Source organism: Solanum stenotomum, chromosome 5 (genome assembly GCF_019186545.1).
Source record: "Solanum stenotomum isolate F172 chromosome 5, ASM1918654v1, whole genome shotgun sequence".
In the NCBI taxonomy this organism is placed as follows: Eukaryota; Viridiplantae; Streptophyta; class Magnoliopsida; order Solanales; family Solanaceae; genus Solanum; species Solanum stenotomum.
Window position 1 is genome coordinate 56,766,217 of NC_064286.1, and position 11,144 is coordinate 56,777,360.

General features: G+C 33.4%; 1 protein-coding gene across 1 annotated transcript; it reads left to right on the forward strand.

Annotated features, from left to right (window-relative positions):
* Nucleotides 1–834: 834 nt before the first annotated feature.
* Nucleotides 835–6,721, forward strand: LOC125866312 (sesquiterpene synthase 15b-like). The gene is given in 8 exon segments (XM_049546653.1): nucleotides 835–1,051; nucleotides 1,415–1,514; nucleotides 1,517–1,696; nucleotides 1,803–2,175; nucleotides 2,579–2,797; nucleotides 3,595–3,733; nucleotides 4,308–4,559; nucleotides 6,220–6,721. Coding segments are annotated over 8 exon segments (1,656 nt in total). The 5' UTR covers nucleotides 835–952; the 3' UTR covers nucleotides 6,514–6,721.
* Nucleotides 6,722–11,144: the final 4,423 nt, after the last annotated feature.

The window sequence follows — 11,144 nt, forward strand, 5'->3', positions numbered from 1 at the left end:
ACTTATCATTTCTTGGCCACCTTAAATATTCACCACTAACATTTTTGTACGGTAGATGATGGGAGTTGGGACTTATCATTTCTTGGCCACCTTAAACATTCACCACTAACATTTTTGCTCTTGACGATAAGAGTTGAGACTTAGTCAAATAAAATGGCCACCCTAAATAGTCACTGCTTGAAAGTTGCAACAAATTTTAAAATGACAGAAAATAAATTACAATCACAAATAAAATATGAAGAAACATAATTTTATTAATAGATAGTGCGGGTTCAATTCTGTTCCTCTCTTGATTCGAGGGTCGTTTGTGGCGTATTTCTCAAACTAGGATAATTTAAATTTGATCTTTTTATGAATATTCCATGAATTTGTGGAATATTCGAGTACCCTTTATATAGGCATGAACTAGGGTTTAGGGTTGAATAGTGTCCAAAAATCCTAATTGGAATTGAACACACTATGCAAAATCAGTGGCGGAGCCACCTTACATTCAGGGGTTCATCTGAACCCCTTTCGGCAGAATTATATTAATTGTACATGGTTAAAATAATTTTTTAGGTATATATAGTAGATGTCGAACATCCTTTCGCTAATTTATGTGTCTATTTTTTAAGATTTTTATAAACTCCCTTCTCGAAAATCCTAGCTCAGTCATTGTGTCGAATCCCAACTCGAATTGAACACATCTGGTAAACCCACAAAATTTCAATGTCCACAGGCACCACTAACATTTTTGCTCTTGACGATGAGAGTAGTCAAATTTCATGTGCACCCTAACTAAATTAAATCTTTATAAATAGGCTTATGTCTGTGTGAAGTAGTAACTTAAATAAAACTTCTTTATGTAATTCACTTCTCTTACTTTCTACTACTGTTATCAAACCTTAATTAAGCATATTATTACGTCTTTAGTTTCTCTACTCCAAACTCTACAAAAACAAAGTTAGAAAAAATGGATGGATTTGGTGGTGAGAGCGAAATTACTCGTCGAAGTGACAATCATCATCCTACTGTTTGGGGAGACCATTTTCTTGCCTATGCTAATCTCTTGGTAAATTTGAATGCCTAGTGTGTTGATGATTTAATTTGATTTTATATTTTATGTGTCGCTGAGTAAATATAAATAAATTACACTTTCAAGTTACTTGAAAATATTTACGGGTAAGATCTTTTAAAATATGGGATTTGTTAGGTTATCTTCGAGAGCATATAAAAATAAATATGACCTAATGTATTCCCTTACGACCTTAAAACTCTTAATTTTTTTAACATGTATTCTATACTGTCGATAATATAAAAAATTGAATGCTTTTGTTTTCAGTTGAAACACTCTTGAGCCATATTCTGTTTGCAAATACTTATTGAAGCACAAAGAAATATATATCTATACAAAGTTATTTATTTACGCGTATAGGGAGCCAATGAATGGGAAGAGAAGGAACACAAGGGTCTAAAAGAAGAAGTGACAAAAATGCTAGTGATTTCTCCTTCCAAATCTTTGCAAAAAGTTGGACTTATAACACAATCCAATTGCTTGGAGTGGCATACCATTTTGAACATGAGATTGAGGAATCATTGAGTGAAATCTATAATGGTTATGAAGAATGGATTGGTGAATTTGGTAAAAGTCATGACCTTCATGTTGTTGCTCTAAGCTTTCGATTACTTAGGCAACAAAGTTACTATGTCTCATCTGGTAAGTAATACGTCATCCCATCCAATTTATTTGTGAACAAAGTTTGTTTGTAGATAAGAGTTTTTAACTTTTACACACTACCGTGTGAATACATATTTTGAAACAGATGTTTTTAGGAAGTTCACCGAAGACCAAGGAAATTATAATAAAGCATTGGTTAACGACATGCAAGGATTATTAAGCTTATGCGAGGCAGCACAATTCAGAGTACATGATGAAGAAATTTTGGATGAAGCAATTAATTTCACCACCACTCATTTGAAGTTATTGTTGCCTAAATTGAGTAATTCTCTATCGATGCAAGTCAGCTATGCCCTAAAGTATCCAATAAACAAAACTATAGCCAGGGTAGCAACTAGAAAATACATATCGTTTTTCCAAGAAGATAAATCTTGTGATCAAGTGATATTAACTTTTGCAAAATTGGACTTCAATACATTGCAGAAGATGCATAAAAGGGAGCTATGTGATATCACAAGGTAACTAGCAAGACACACAATCAGTAATATCACAACATTATTTTATTAAAAGAAGGGAAAATGCATAAGTATCCTCCTAGCCTATGCCCAAAATCCTTGAGACATACCTAACCTTTTCTAAGGTCCTATTACCCCCGAACTTATTTTATATATAATTGTCTACCCCTTTTCGGCCTACGTGGCACTATCTTGTTTGCCCAACGCGTGTTGACAATTTTTTCAAGGATAGTGCCACGTAGGCCGAAAAGGGGTAGAAAAATAATTAAAAAATTAAGTTTGGGGGGTAATAGGACCTTAGTAAAGGTTAGGTGTGTATCAGGGATTTTGGGCATAGGCTAGGGGGGTACCTATGCATTTTCCATTAAAAAGAATAAAGATTTTGAGATTTAACTTAACATTTTAGGTGGTGGAAAGAGTTGGACTTGGCAAATGAATTACCTTTTGCAAGAGATAGAATGGTTGAGTTGTACTTTTGGTCTTTGGGTGTGTACTTTGAGCCACAATATAATGTTGCCAGGAATATACTAACCAAAGTGTTATGTTTCGTTTCAATTACCGACGACATCTATGATACCTATGGAACACTGCATGAACTTACTCTCCTTACAAACGCAATAGAAAGGTATGTTTTTTTTGGTAGTATTAATTATAATACTATATCTTCATTTCAGTTTATTTTCCTAACATTTCTTTTTAGTCCATCCAAACGACAATAGTTTAAGAGCCCATTTGAACATGTTTTAGATCATAACTTTGAATCATTCATTAGAAATTAGATATATTAGCAAATGCTTTTTTCAATTTAACTTTAAAACCAAATAATACATTAGCAACTGCTTATTCAATTTCAATTTGAAAAATATTACGAAATAAAAATATTTTCTAGTTTATTAGGAAAGAGAGTTTTATCGTTAGTTAGAAAAAAAATTAATGATGGTATACAATAATATATCATCAATTCAAAATATATACGAGATTATAAATTAAAATCTTCAAATTTGGGTCTCAAATCCTATGATCAAACTCCTACTAATTAATTCTGAAGAATTTACTTTAACTTTTTATTTTATCCTCAAGGAGAAAGCCACGCAAGTATTATGAAATATTTAAAATTATAAGTTTCAAAATATTATAACCATACATATATTATGATATATTTATAGACACAAAATTTAAAAATATTTCTTCTTTTATTAAACTATATATCTTTTCAATATTTGTGAGAGTAGCGCTTACAAGATTTGTTCCATGTAATAATGTGTACGTAAGAATTTTATTAATGACTCCACCTAATGCGTATACAAATATGTGGATATATTAAGAGGAATATGTATTTCTAAAAATAAATCGACGATATAATTTTCTTATTCACTACTATCATCGGTAGATAAAAGTTAATCTCTTTTATTTATACAATAGGTGGAACATCAACGCTGCAGAAAAGCTAGCGCCGTATATGAAACTCTTTTACACTGCTCTCCTAAATTTTTACAATGAAGTGGAGAAAGAGTTGGCAAAGGAGAACAAGTCATTTCGAGTCAACTTTGCTATTAGTGAGGTAATTATGTGATAGATATTAATTATTACTCCTAATAATCCAACAAATAAATTAAGGAGTTTTTAGTAGGGAAGAAAGGGGTTATGAAAATGTTTTTCACGTTAGAGTTGATGCTTTTTTTTAAAAAAAATGTCCTAACCAAATGCTTGGCAATCCTTGGTAGAGCTTATTTATGATTTCGTGTTGAACTCGGTAAACGAACAAATAGGTGGTCTTTTCGGAAATGTTAAACAAAATGATTGTACGACCAATCTTTTCTTTCAGAATCGTTTAGAACCCCCAAACTCCTCATCCTGACTCCGCTTATGCAGCTCTGTCCCATTTACCAACATGAGTAATGGTGCACTGGTGGGAGTGTTTCACCCTTAACCAGAGGTCTCAGGTTCGAGCCCTGGGTATGGAGAAAATCCTGTTGGGAGCGCCACCCCCGAATGGGCCCTGCAGAGCGCGATCCAATTTAGTCGGAGCCCCAATGTGGACTCCGGACACCGGGTGGGAAACCAAAAAAAGCTCTGTCCCATTTTATGTGTCATTCATTTATAAAGAGAGAGAATAATTAATAAATTAATTTCAGATGAAAAAGTTGGTGAGGGCTTATTTTCAAGAGTCAAAATGGTATCATGGGAACACAGTCCCCAGAATGGAGGAGGAGTATATGAAGAATGGAATTGAAAGTAGCACTATCCCAAATCTTGCTACAACTTCTTGGTTAGGCATGGGCGATGAAGCAACCAAAGAGGCATTCGAATGGATTACAACTGAACCTCCAATTCTTGTTGCTTCCTCTATCATTGGAAGATTGTTAAATGATATTGTATCACATGAGGTATATTATGATTATTCGCCCAATTCTTTTTCTTTAAAATTTAACGAACCGCAAACATGAATCGTTTCAAGCAAATTATATATAATATGACTCAAATCATCAAGATGATTTCGTATCTAAATTAAAATATGAGATTGCTTAGAGGTGATTTTGAGTTGATCGAGATTAAAAATCAATTTATACTTCATGTGTATTCAGTGTATAGCTAAGCTATATATTTAGTTCAGAAAAGGGTTAAAATTGCCCCTGAACTATGCGAAATAGACCACTTATACCCTCCATTACATTTTGGGATAAAAAATACCCCCGCAGTTATCCCAGGAGACCACAAATACCCTCAAGAGTTAACACCCCAATTTTTTAGTGACGTGGCAAGCCACATGGGACTAATCCCTCCACCTAAGCATTGCCAACTAAGATTCACTACAAAAGAACTTGACTTTTAGTGGCGACAAAGTCGCCACAAAATCCCAAAATATTGTCACTAAAGGTTATGAGTGATTTTTAGTGGCGACTAAGGCTCCAACAACCATTCACTAGTAAAACCTATTTTTTCAACAAAAAAATATGATAGTTAATTTTCGATTGCGACCTAATTTTCTAAAATAAATAACTTGCAATATCCATATTAAAAACATCCAATTTTATTAAGAAAAATAATCAAAATTACTTTTCGATTCAAATCTCCTACTATATATATATAATGCATCATTGTACATTTTATACATTTACATATGACATAAAAATAAAACATATAATGTCTTCAAACTCCTACTTAATCGATATCATATTTGGTTTTTTAAAAACAATGAAGAAAAAAACACAAAATTAGAATTTAATGTTAAAAACTTTTAGTGACGATTTTCTGGGCTTTTGTGGCGACTATTGTTGCCGCTAAAGGTCTAGTTCTTTTGTAGTGAATCCTAGTTGGCAACTCTTAGGTGGAAGGATTAGTCTCACGTGGCTTGCTACGTCAACAAAAATTTGGGGTGTTAACTCTTGAGGGTATTTGTGGTCTCTTAGGATAACAGCTGGGGCATTTTTGATCCCAAAATGTAACGAAGGGTATAAATGGTCTATTTCATATAGTTCGGGGGCAATTTTGACCCTTTTCCGTATTTAGTTTTTTTAGTGTATCATAATGTATAGTCAGTGTATAGCTCATGTATAGATACACTATATATATTGTATAGACATTATATATTTTCTATGACTTTTGGAAAAGCTAAAGTGTATAATCAGTATATACTTCCTATAATTTTTGGCTATTTTTAATATAAATAAAACATGACTATATTTTTTGTAAACTAATTACTTTATTGTTTATATTTGAAATTATCTCTTATTATTATTATTATTATAATTATTATTATTCAATAGTTATTGCTTTTATAGTATTGGTCAATATCCTTAATATTTTAGTTATTAATTTTTTCTTTTCTTGAACCAAGGGTCTATAGAAAATCACATCTTTGTCCCTTCAAAAGTAAGGACATGCAAGGGTGAGATCTGTGTACAGTCAGTTCATCTGAACTTTTTAGGCTTTATTTATGGGAACACACTGGAAATATTATTGTTATTTTTTATCTTTTTATTTCTCTTGTGATCTCGTCTCTTGTGTACTTGTTAGTCTAATGGTTGTTGCTCATGTGATACGCAGAGAGAAATAGAAAGAGGAGATGTAGCTTCAGGTATTGATTGTTACATGAATGAATATGATGCCACAAAGGAAGAAGCTTACATGGAGATAAGGAAAATAGTAGAGAATAATTGGAAGGATTTGAATCAACGATTCCTAAAACCAACAACAGTACCAAGAGTTCTTCTCATGCCAGTGCTTAACCTTAGTAGGACGTCAGAATTCTTTTATAAAGATGAAGATGCTTATACTTCTTCCAAAAATAACTTAAAAGACGTCATTTCTATGATGCTTGTTAATCCCATTAAAGTATGAAAGCAAATAAAAGGACAAAATAAAGAAATTGTAATCCTCTAGAATGCTTATATTTCTTTAACATTTAATTGTGGATGTTTATTTGTTACTCCAATAAGCAGCTTTGTAAATATTTGCGCACCTTTTAAGATCTTGCATTAAGTTGAGGTACATGAATATATGATTGCATTAAGATCTTGGTTGATGCATGAATTTAAATATAGCTATTACTCCCTCCGTTTCACAAAGAATGACCACCTTTCCTTCTTAGTCAGTTTAAAAAAAAATGATCTCTTTCCTTTTTTGGTAACATTTTACTTTTTGCTTTCCACGTGGCATGTTTAAGACCATAAGATTTAAGGGCAATTTTGTACATTTGTCATAACTTTAATTTAGGACCACAAGATTTAAAAGTCTTCTTTATTTACTTAAACTCCATGCCAAGTCAAACCAGGTCATTGTTTATGAAACGGAGGAAGTACTTAATATTTAATTAATTAAATAGATATTAATATTTAATTATTTTAGGGGTAAGATAAGGGAAAAATGATAATCCAATTTTGAGATTAAGAGCTTCCCACTTATAATAATATATGATGATATATAATATGATATTATGAACAAAAGCTCTCAATTTATAGGAATGAAAAATGTCAAAAAAAATTCTTGTATTAAATTATCGGTTGCCAATTTTCAACATAGCAGATTTCTTTTGAAAAATATTTGCGCACCTTTTAAAATTCTCAAAAGATGGTGCATTTTCTTTCTCATTAATGGGTATGGACCCCACAATCACCACTACCAATTTAAATCTTAAGTCATCTCCGATCCCTTAAAATTATCCGCATAATTCGTTTAAACACCCCAACTAAGGTTTATACCTGTTGAACACCTATGTACCTTAAAATTAATATCTATTTGACATTTTTTTACAGTCAGCCAAAAGTATGATATGTGTGTACTACACTCGCTGTGATATGGCAAATTAATGAATTAAATGATGACATGTGACATTTGATTTCAAAAATTTATTTTAAAAATGAATTTCGAAAAAATAATTATTTTATTCTATTTAGCTAACTAAAAAAAATAAAAAAGATTTTTCTAAAAAAACCACCCATCCACCCCACGGCAACCCCTCATTTTTTTCTCTCCGGTTGATCCAAATCGTCCCCAACTCTCCAACAAGACAATCCCTTCCTCAATCGATTTTTCAATTGTAATCCTCTTCTCTCCATCTAGTTTTGGTACGAGGAAGATGAAAATGGTTTCGTCGGAAAATTTTGAATTCCTATTACCATGACCGAAAAAATGGAGTTACCTGACATATATTTTCTGAATTCCATAATTGGTGTTTTTTTGGAGTTGAAGAATTCTTCGTTTCTTTTTAACTATCAATTTTAATTCTACGGAATTTCATGATACCATTTTTAATTAGTTTACATTTTAATTTGAAGTGGAGATGTCTGTTTGAGTTACCAGAAATAGATATGAACGGAGGCCGGCTAACTTTTTTAACTTCAATGTCTGAAAATCTTCTTTCTTCTTGCAAAATCACATCAATTCGTAGATTCATAATTCTTTTTTTTTTTTTTGCAAAATCACATCAACTCGTAGGTTTAAATTATATATATTTATATNAGAAGTGCAGAGAGTTTGGAGTTTGAGGAAGAAGATGATGATTGGAATAAGGTGGTGGGGTTGATTTCTTTTTTTTTTTAAAATCAAATTCGGACACTAAGTCCATATTATTGGATTATTCAAAAAGGGTCATATACAATGAAAATTCCTGGTGGCCCAAAAGTGACCAACCAGGAGAATAAAAACAAGTTCATATTCTCAAGGGTTTCCTAAAAAGGAATTTCAGCTCCTCTTCTCTTCTTCCTTCTGCCTCTTTTGCTCTTGCCTCTGTAAATTGAACTGTTGCTTCATGTTTCTTCTACTATAAGTGATAAATATACTCCATTCATCTCACGTGCTATGTGGTGTACTAACCGACTCAAAAGTAATGCACCCATTTTTGTTTCAATGTCATTTATCTTCTTCCCTTCTGACTCTGTTCTCCTTGCAGGTGTACTGTCCGGATAAGAATTTTGAGTTCAAGCTGAACTTTATAGAGAGTATGTGCCTTGCTTCCCAATCTGTCAGATCTATGTAAGTCCTGATTTAGTTCCCCAATTCTGTCCTCCTTTCCACTCCTTTTGATCCTTTTTTTCATGTAGCTGAAGCTAAATAGGAGAAGAAGACCTTGCTCCCGAGCTTCAATCATCTGATCTCCTTGCCGGATGCTCACTCCCACTTCAGATTTGGCTTCCTTACTCTCAACTTTCCAGTCATCGATCCACTTTACCTTGTATATATCATAGATGTGGAACTATGTAATGTCGAATCTGCATCTAATTATGCTGTCCATTGTAGTTAGTGTTGGTAATTCTCCTTGTCTTGATTCGAACTGAAGGGATCTGACATTTATCGATATTTAAAAGCTTTCTTCCTCTACTTGGTAATTGTTGAAAGTTAAGGGATAATTTCTTTCCTTCTGTATTGATTGCTGAATTTGCTATAAAATCTGCTAACTGATTTGCTTCTCTGAAAATATGTTGTACATTAACAGTGATTTTTCCAAGCATGTCATGTATGTCGTCCATTATTTCTGCTAGCTCCCACGGTATCCTTCAATTTTTGTAGATCATATTTTTTATTACTAGAGAATCCGTCTCCAACTGAATATTGTTTAGCTGACTTCTAATACAATACTGTAATGCTTCCCACACTACATTTGCCTATGCTTCCATGTTAGTAGTTATCCCTAAATTCTGGGCCTCTTCATATAAGAGGTCTCCTCTGCTATCCCTTAGACAAAAATCATAAGTACTTTGGCTTGGATTCCCTTTACTTGCTCTATCAGTGTTGCAAGTAATCCATCCCTCTCTAGGCTGCAACTATCTAACAAGCTTATACTGTATTGTGGGTTTATACCTCAGCAGAGTCTCCACCATTTCTGTCCACTTGTGTGATATTCCTTTAATCCATGGGAATTTGACCCTTATTAATTGATGTACAGTCAACTGTCATTGATAATACATACAATTATAAGATATCTTTTTCCCATGTCTTACCGCATTTCTCCTTTTCCACAACTCCCACATGATGATAGCTAGAATGGCCTTTAGTATTTGGTCCAACTTATTTGACATTTAAGTTCCCACCACCTATAAATGAGTAGCTTTAGATTCAATTCATTTATATTGATACCTACACATGAAGCAAACTGCTTCCATAGCTTTTGGGCTATGGGAGCTGTTAGTAATAAATGAGACACCACTTGCATCTTCATTCTCTTTAGATTATCATCAGTGGCTATTCTTTCCCCCCAAACTCTCCATAAAAAAAAAAACTAATCTTGTATGGTAGCCCATTTACCCACATGTAATTACTCTACTCATTTTCTGCTTTCTTCCCTCNCTCCCACGGTATCCTCCAATTTCTGTAGATCATAATTTTTAGTACTAGAGAATCTGTCTCCAACTGAATATTGTTTAGCTGACTTCTAATACAATACTGTAATGCTTCCCACACTACCTTTACCTCTGCTTCTATGTTAGTAGTTATCCCTAAATTCTGGGCCTCTGCATATAAGAGGTCTCCTCTGCTATCCCTTAGACAAAAACCATAAGTACTTTGGCTTGGATTCCCTTTACTTGCTCCATCAGTGTTGCAAGTAATCCATCCCTCTCTAGGCTGCAACCATCTAACAAGATTATACTGTATTGTGGGTTTATACCTCAACAGAGTCTCCACCATTTCTGTCCACTTGTGTGATATTCCTTTAATCCATGGGAATTTGACCCTTATTAATTGATGTACAGTCAACTGTCATTGATAATACATACAATTATAAGATATCTTTTTCCCATGTCTTACCGCATTTCTCCTTTTCCACAACTCCCACATGATGATAGCTGGAATAGCCTTTAGTATTTGGTCCAGCTTATTTGACATTTTAAGTTCCCACCACCTATAAATGAGTTGCTTTAGATTCAATTCATTTATATGGATACCTACACATGAAGCAAACTACTTCCATAGCTTTTGGGCTATGGGAGCTGTTAGTAATAAATGAGACACCACTTGCATCTTCATTCTCTTTAGATTATCATCAGTGGCAATTCTTTCCCCTCAAACTCTCCATAAAAAGAAACTAATCTTGTATGGTAGCCCATTTACCCACATGTAATTACTCCACTCATTTTCTGCCTTCTTCCCTCTCAAATTGTGAAAAGTCAATTTCACAGTGAACTCTCCTGTCGGACTTTGAATCCACCGGGCCTTGTCTGTTATAGTTTCACTAATGGGAGGTCTAATTTTCTTTGTTATATGCAGCACCATCTCTTCAGTTATGACTTTGTTCAACTTGTGTTCATTCCATACCCCATTTGTTGTAAAATCTTTGACTTCCACTTCCTCATCTTATGTCATATTTCCTTCAATGTAGTATAACCCCCCTTGTCTGGTCCAATTATCAAACCAGAAATTTGAATTTTCAGCTTTTATTTGCCACCAAATGTCATGCTCCACCTTTTCTCTAATGGTGGCCATTTTCTTCCATATGTGTGAGGCACCAATACTATTCACCATGATTGGATGCAATT